Here is an 8,748-nt window from a genome sequence, read left to right on the forward strand (position 1 = left end):
GAAATCAACAAAATGTACTCTTCGTAGGCTGTGTGAGAGGGAGAATGGATGCGAACAAAGCAAGCCTAGCGTTATACATCGCTGTACAGTAGACACAGTCCACCACTAGCTGCACCCTAAAGCTTGGGTGCATCGAATTGTGGCTGGCTAGGTAATAAGAGGCAAGATACAAAGTAGCAGAAGGAGGAGCAAGAAAACGTGAGTCGAGGAAGGTAAATGCGCGTTCCTTCATTTCGTTCCTTAATCACACTTCCAACTTGTGCGCTGCGCATACCGTTACTAGGTATGGACGACAGCCGAGCCTGTCTGTCTTTAAGATAACCATATAAGGACCATTTTCGTTTTGCATAAGAAATTAACGAATTCGAAGCCGATAATCGGAAAGTCGGTAGCAAAAGTGGTGCACGCACACATACACACATACATGCAAACCCACACCAAACAGCATATGGGTTTAGGGTACGGCATTTCGATACGCTGGACGTTAGCCAAAAATGGAGAAACTAAACGAGAAGTGAAGGTCATTTGTAGCTGATTACATGGCACTTCACTGGAATGTCGGTTCATCTTTTGCACCTAAACGCGCTAGACTAGTCGGACTATCGCTGGCTTAGGACATGAAAAGATTCAGCTTTATGTTTCACTGTTTTGTTTTCCTTTGTTTTTTTTTTCATTTGTTTCATTATTATTGTTTTCTGTTTGTTACTTATTATTATTATTATCATCATTATCATTTAGAATTGCTCAACTTCCTGTGTGCTGCTGCTGCCCTGGCCGTTTGCTCACAAATGGTCAGGATATGAGGACAGCAGAAGCCCAATCACTACTTTGTGCGTGATTGTTTCTTCATTTTTACCGTCGCACACGGTTGGGTTGGTGTGCGTTGTAGTAGTGTGCAGTGTTCTACTGTTGTGTTTAGTACTTTCGCGATGAAATGATGGCATACCAGCACATTTGGTATGCCATTAGTCGCTAGAACAATAGTAATGACCTGAACAAAAATCCGAACAAACAAACCAAGCGAAAGGCTGCGGGAAGGGAAATATTGTGTAGATAAGTCTTAGAGCCTGAAAGGATTTCAAAACAAGAACAAAAAAGAAAGGAATACAACCAGATAAAAAAGACTCGAGGAAAACCAACCAAACAAATGAATCAAATGAAATAAAAACAATGTTTAGTTTTGCTCTACTTGTTCCTCTTCTACGATGATTTTCCAGCTTTGCTTGCCTTTTTATTATGCAGCCGCTATATCTTTTTGATTTCTGTATTTAAATTCATCTATCTATTTCTAATTTCATACTAGTTTACTCGACTTACTATCATTAAGAATGCGCGAAAAGGAATATGTTCACAGCAAGGAACTTGGCTGAAGCAGAACAAGAGAGCGATAGCGTGTGTAAGAGTATAGGATGACAGCACCTCCCAGTGTTTATGTAATAAATTATTGTTACTGTAAATTGTAGGTTATAGGTTTCCGGTCATCTTTAGGTTGAAAAAGAGGAACGGGGAAAAAAAATCACTTCCCTCTTATAGCAGGCTTCGGGATTTCGACGATAGGCCGGCTTGAATGTAGGATTCAGCCAAGATGCTTAATTACATTAAATCCATTAAAATCCCGTTGGAAAGACACCGGATTTGTTGTATCTTGCGTTTGGGTATCGGTTCCATCACACACCACTCCAACGGAGTTTTTGAAACAGGCGTCGCGAGAAATCGACACAAAACAAGGGCAGATAAAACGAGTAACATAATGTTCAATATACTGCTGTAAATAGGAGAAGATCGGTGTCACAGAACGGGCGTACCGTGCTCGGTCTGTTCGATGGTTCCAATTATTGTCTCCATCCAGAAGCCGTATTTTCACGGCAAGCACGCTACCCTTCCCCCTAGCCTCCTAAATAATCATACAAAAGCTATAGGACATTAATAGAAATTAAACAAAATCAAGACATATGCACCCGCGGAGCTCGAGTGTGGTGAGGGCTTTGCAGTAGAGTGACTCGGTGGGTGCCGAGAGAACGGGGGCGGTGCTCTATGGTGACAAATAAGGGGCGCACTGGTCATGCATATAACAAACCATGAAATAACACATAAATTGAAAAGGCAATGGAATGGGACAAACACATATTTAGCATAGCGATTAGAGGACGGGCGGTGGGCAAGGGTTCCAGCATTCATTCGATTTTTGAGAGTCTGATTAGATAAGGCATTAGTAGGATGAGGCACCCGGCGCAGCAGTAGAAGCAGAAGAGATATGCCAACGGTAGCTAACACAGCAAGGGAATAGCGAAAAGAGAGAGGCTCGACAGTGTACCGGAACGGGAAGCCAAATGTGCTTTGATAAAAAGAAAACAAAAAATGGAAAATTGGAAATGGAAGTGAAATAAAGTTTACTAAATATCATTCAGCTCATTCGTCGCCTGTTTCTTTCCGTTGCTATGGCAGCAGACGGTGGAGTGTTTATTTTCAGCGGAGGGTCCATTCGCAGTATCTATAGAATGTTTTTGGAAGCATTCGACATCCCTCAGCAGCCTGGATTTATGAAGAAGAGGTTAACAGTCACCAACTTCAAATCTCTCTAAGAATTTTTGTCATCCTAGCCTCATACACATACAAATCATCAATTAAGAACAAATTAAGATACGTTCACTTTTTAGCGTATTCAGCCAATAAAGCGAACCAAACGTCCAGACCTTCAGAGCAACGTCCTGTTGGGTTGGCGCCTCCATTATTGAAAAGCTTTCTCGGTAAAGCTTTTGCTCCCGCCAAAAGCGCCCTCTTAGCGGTGGACGCTCAGCCAAAAAACATCTGTTAAAGCTAGAAGCAACAAATTATAATTACTAAAAAAATTGAAACGTACGTGGAATACTTAAATTGATATGCTATACTGCAACAGCAAAAGTGTTTTGCATGCTGCAGCAGAACAATTGCGCTTTTTCTTGGAGTGAGTAGCTCTCGATCGTATCTGCAATCACCATAAAACCACCGGCAGAACCATGTTGATCAATTGTATAGTTGTAATATCGCGCACACAAACCATAGGAAATTCTCAAAAACAGCACGATCCATTTAAAGCGAACAATGCGTCCTTCAAGTGCTCGGAAAATCTGTAAGAATGACATTTTCCCCTTCGCTTTCCACTCGCAAATCGCTTACCAACCTCATGTGTCCTCAACCCGAGCTTCAGCTCACGCTGCACTCACGCTGCGGCATTGGGTACCACATGCTAGGGTTGATTACACTGTATAATTGCTTGATAAAATCTATTATCCATCCCGCAAACCCCGCAACCCGTGATGGTGAGACCACACCCCGAACCGGACGACCCTTACGTTCGTTTTTGGGCGGGGATGTGGATAATTTGTTGCCGATGGAGTCCGCGAACCGCGATGGCGAGCGGTTCTCATGTTCATCATCACACACGTGTGGAAAACACACACGCGAGAGGACACCCAAGCACAGTAGCATCACCCCAGCGGGCAGCCTCCCCTCTCGGGTGGGGAAATCGGTGAACACCATGCTACATTATAGTTCCATCCTATTTTGGCTCGAGGCGAATTTTCTTTCCTTTCTCGCTCTTCGCGCCTCTCTTAGTGCTGCCCTCTTTTCGCTCAGGACGAATTTTTTTTCCCGTCTCGTTTTTCACCGATCCTGCGAGGATCATCCGTGTAAACACGAGCGGTGCTGAACACGAATGCATCTGTATGCGATCGAGTTTGAGGCGCGATGAAAAGTTCCCCGGGATGATGAAAATGAATAGCATGTTTTTGATTGAAAAATGCATAAAACAGCGCTCAAAGCATTTTCAAAAAGCGTTTTAAATGAAAGATAATATGTAACATACCATTTCATCCGATTTACAGCACTTTTTTGTGCAATGTTTAGCATTTTTGGCTGTGATCAGCTATCAAGGAACTTTTCAGGTAACCTCAGCCTAAGCACTTGCGAGAAAGGGACGGCAAGAGTTCTCTTTCTCAGATCTAAGGATCATGAGGTTCGTGGAATAGTCTCTCCGAGAAACGAAACTGTACTTTTTTTAACCACAAATTTTTCATTAATAATACCTAAAACATTGTCCAAAACATTTTTAAAAACCTTATTAAATTCAAAACAACATACGACATTGCATTTCGTTGCATTTCCAACACTTTTTTATGCAATGTTGAACAATTTTAAGTGTGATGTGATTCCAACGAACTTTCGAGACATCCCGATTCGAAGGAGGTGAAAGAAAAGGAGGAAGAGAAATCTGTCAAACAGTTCTGTTCGGTGTTCAAAGTAATCGGAGCGTGCTGATCGTGCTCGCGCGTAAGTATCAAAAAAATATGCTTATTTTTCCCACATTTTGTGGGTTTTCTTCTCGTTTCAGACTATTAAACACCCACAGCAACGACAACTCTATGATCCTGTATGATCCGGTAAGTATTTCAAGCGATATTTGTATGATCATTCTGATCGTCTGATGCGTAATACTTATCTTCCAGAAATTTCCTGTACGTGCATCTTCGGGGCAGCGGAATAGTTTTGCGGTAAGTAAAAAGTGCTTGTGAGCAGTGATAACAGTGATTTATGTGTTATAAAAGTGAATAATATCCTTTTTGTGTGTTTCCAGATACCTCCGCATCGCGAGCTGAGAGCCCCGATCGAGCCACGAAGAGCGATCGAATGTCCTGCTCGGCCACCAACGAAGGAAGGATTGAGGGAGTTGGGTAAGTTTAGTGTTATGATTTGTGAATGTATGTTATTAAAAGTGTCAATAAAAATCATTAAAGTGAAATTTAATTTGCTATTTTTAATGCAGGCATCCGAAATGGATTGAGGGGTGCAGGGGACGGGGGGAGGGGTAGGAGGAACCTATGAAGGGGGTGGGGGAGGGATGAACCTAGGGGGTACGATCACACGCACACCATTACGACGCGTATGGCACCAATACAGGCACAGATACGCTCGAGGTTCATTTTCAACTGGATCCCGTACTGAAGATTTTTCGCCATCCAGTTACGACCCTTTGGCGATCCAGTTAAATTTTGTATGGGATCCAGGCGTAGCGTGACAACTTCTTGCAACATGGTTCATTTTCTGCCGACTGGGACCGCACCGGAGCCGGTGGTAGAAGCACGACGCAGGGCCATTTGATGTCGGATGACCACAAAATATGCGGCGGCGTTGTGGTGTGGTGGCATTCCTTGATAAGATGAGTTCCAAGGGAAGGTGGCAAGGGTGATGCTCCGAACCGAACCGTAGCCATTGTTCCCCGCGAGGTCTGGCCGTGGTGATTTCGCGTGTTCTGAACTGATTTTCCGCCTGCCTGTCCGCGGGCCGCGTTGGTCGTCGGGGGTTCTTTGATCTGGCCCCCGAGGGAGGGCGGTATACGAGGGTGTGAGGGTCAGTTACCTTGCGGGCACAGATAGCACCGGCAGCCATTTTCTTATTAGCCCTCGGGATCCGGGAGATGAAATTTGATGATGAAAACCACGCCTCCACCACCACCGCATCCCCAAAAAATCTCGAGCCTGGAATGACGGGAGCGCGATCGGCCGCCACTGCGCGGTTCATTGATCGGTACAGGAATATCCAATTTCGGGACCTTCCAATTACCATCGCACCGCAATCATGCGATCTATCATTTTGGAGGAGACACACGCTCTCGAACCCCGGCGCTCGGCGCTTCCATTTTGCCGCTTGGTTCACTGCCAAGGCGGTGCGTCAAGTTGAGAAGTTGACGAGACGCAACGTGAACTCCTATTACCTTTGGGCGCTCCACACGCACTCCCGTAGAATGTGGCCGAGGAGGGGGGCAATTAATTAGTATCCAACGAAAAAAAAAAAAAAAACAAAAAAATCCTCGGCCAGTCTGTCCGAAAAAACTTTTGGTCCGAACTTTCATCACCGTCATCGTGACGGTGGAAGGTGAGAAAAGTTTGCTTCGCAATTAGCGCGTAAGAACCGTTCCGGACATCGCGGCCACCAGAAGCTGTCATTTGCAGTGGAATAATATTCATATTTGATGTTCCAAGGTTGCTTTTGCTGTTTCCGTTTGCCTTCGTGGACCACTTTGCCAGCTCGAGATAATAAAAGGAACTATAGAAAGGTCGGTGCTTGTTAGCTACGGCCAAAGGATCGAGCCTTCTAATCGCGTCATCCACTCACCATCGCCAGTTGCAAGGAGCACCGGAAATGTCATTCACTATTTGTTTTTCTTTTTGTTCTTTTTGTTTCTTTTTGTTCACTTCCTTCCATGAAGCAACGCCTGCATTGCATCTGGTCTCCGCGACGAAACGTGGTCTATCTCTCTCTCTCTCTCTCACCTTAAAAGAATTCCATTACTAGCGTCCATACCGTGTTCTTGGCTCGTGGAGTCAGAATACGCAAATCCATCACGTTTCCCTCGCGATAACTCATCGCCGGAAGTGGCCGGAAGTCTGGACCTACCTAACTACCACACTACCGGGGGGTCAGGTGTGCAACCGCAGCTGAGCTGAGCTGCTAACGCCACCATGGTCGGGTACGTCTCATTTCACATTCCGATGGTGTCGTCGCGATGCGCGCTGGATGATGAAGCGAACGACAAACAATACCGATAAGAGCGGGAGCCCCAAGGGCACCACCGCTCGGGAGGAATCAAATGTAAGTTGATGCGCCCCGTTGATGCGCCAAAAATGACATTAATTTTTGGTCTCTAACCGGGTGGGAGGAAGAACACTTTATTCGCCGACTTTTGAGCCGTTGGCTTGGACCACCACCGAGTGGATCGCATTGTTTGCAGGCCGACAGAACCGCGGAATGCAGCTGGTCGTGCGGAATCGTTCGCGTCGAAAGGTTGCTGTGCAGTTCGGGTGATTTGCATAAATGCTCGTATGAATAATGCGAACGCATCTTTGATGGTGGCCGGATGACGCCGGCAGTAAGCGACGACCGTGCCCTCGCTCGGCCGTACCAGGCCTTTAAACTGATTCATTAAATCGAACAACAGGGCGCAGAATAAGCCGAATAGGGGGGGGGGGGGGAAGGATGTAAACCTTGAGGATGTCCGCTGTCTTTGCTGTCTGGTCTGTGGTCTCTGGTCTGGTGGCCGTGGCCGCGTGTAGCTTTACATGGTCGTGCCAAGCACGCTGTACGCTCAGGACGAATGTCTGGAGGAATGTCGGGACACCGGATGTGGGAAAGGAGGAGCGGGTATAAGTGTCTCAAAGGAGCAATTCTTTGTCTAACTTTGACCGGCTATACGGCCCCCACATTTTTCTGATGTACAATAAAGACTATAACTTGTAGCATTTTAATATCAAAGAATCATTTTTGCGTAGCATCTTCCTATTAATATTACAATAGTAATATAATATTACAATATTACTATTAATATTACAATATTAGTACGAATGACTAAAAATCGAACCGACCAGAACGAATTTATTTGAAAAGAAAATTAAATATTTGGTGTTGTTAAGATTTAATAAAACTTGATTTTCGTGACTGAATCCACTATCGTTCAGATTGATGAGCAAACAATACAAAATAGGCAAAATCTGATGAACAATTTTAGCGTGTATGGGAGGCTAGAAGGAAGCGCCGGTGGAAGGGGCTTGCTGCGATTGTAAATATGGAACCGTTTCGAACACGTGTTCAACTAGCTTGCTTTGATCTGGGTTCATTTCGCGAACCAACGGGTCATCACCACGAAGGCTGTAATTGAAATCGAATGTCAAACGTTGCGGGGAATCGGTTGTAAACAACGTTATTAAACTACGATACGCTGGGTTGCGCCCGCAGAAAGGCACAGTATATTGCGCAATATATTGTGCCTTTAAGGCCCTAGCATCCCAAATTTATGAGCCATCATCGTCACCAAAGCGCCACCGTTTGGGGATGATATCATCTCGGTCGATAGAAATATGAAAACCGCTGTCTATCTCGTCCTCTGCTCTCTCTCTCTCTCTCTCTCTCTCTCTCTCTCTCTCTCTCTTTCTCTCTCTCTCTCTCTCTCTGTCTGTCTGTCTGTCTGTCTCAGTATCGTACGTTTTAATTAAACTTTTCAGCTTAAAGTTAGGTTAATCGAATAGTTCGATTCCGAACGAATTGCGACGCTAACAAGAGTTACGAGTATTTTATCATGGAGCCGAACACACACATACACCACCGCACACACTACCAACGAACTTTTCTGCAAAATTCTAGAAACGATGTTGAGCAGGCTGTGAATGGTCCGGGACCCTGAATTGAATCACCTTTCGCCCTCCCCTCAACACAGTCACTCAGAACGCATACGTTAATAACATCCCAGCTGGCATTTTGTGAGTGACTTTCCTATGTTACCAATGAGAGTGAAAAGGAGGGCAGATGAAACAGAGCATCTGAATGAGCGCCTTGAAAATTTTGCCGTGGGCATGAGTGAGACTTCCGATGAGACGGTGATATTGGTGGGTTCCTTTCCCGTATCCATGGTGTTTTGCTTAACGATTCACGACTGCTCTCGAAAAAAAATATACGTACAAAACCCAAAATCAGCAAGTGCATCATGGATGGCTTTCGTAACTTAACCTAAGTTTTGCCGAATCGACGATTCGTTCACGAGTCTGGGCAAATGTTTGACAAATTTATTGCAACACAATTCGAGATGACCAGAAAAATGCTAGCAATTTGCACAACGTAGGACATATTGCAAACGAAGTGCGACGATTCAGCCAGCTGAATCTTATTTAACTTTCACACTTGAAAATAATTTACAATTTGAAAGGAACTGTTCGTAGTGGT

The 8,748-nt window shown here is 44.8% G+C and overlaps 1 protein-coding gene across 7 annotated transcripts in view; it reads left to right on the forward strand.

Annotated features, from left to right (window-relative positions):
* Positions 1-2,405, forward strand: part of LOC125948839 (fatty acid CoA ligase Acsl3) — a 19,841-nt gene extending 17,436 nt beyond the window's left edge. For all 7 annotated transcript variants that reach the window (XM_049675309.1, XM_049675315.1, XM_049675312.1 and 4 more), the window contains one exon: positions 1-2,405. This exon is cut by the window's left edge and continues 128 nt beyond it. In XM_049675309.1, the coding sequence (XP_049531266.1) occupies positions 1-27 (27 nt within the window). In that variant the 3' untranslated portion in view covers positions 28-2,405.
* The last annotated feature ends 6,343 nt before the right edge of the window (positions 2,406-8,748 follow it).

Source organism: Anopheles darlingi, chromosome 2 (genome assembly GCF_943734745.1).
Source record: "Anopheles darlingi chromosome 2, idAnoDarlMG_H_01, whole genome shotgun sequence".
In the NCBI taxonomy this organism is placed as follows: Eukaryota; Metazoa; Arthropoda; class Insecta; order Diptera; family Culicidae; genus Anopheles; species Anopheles darlingi.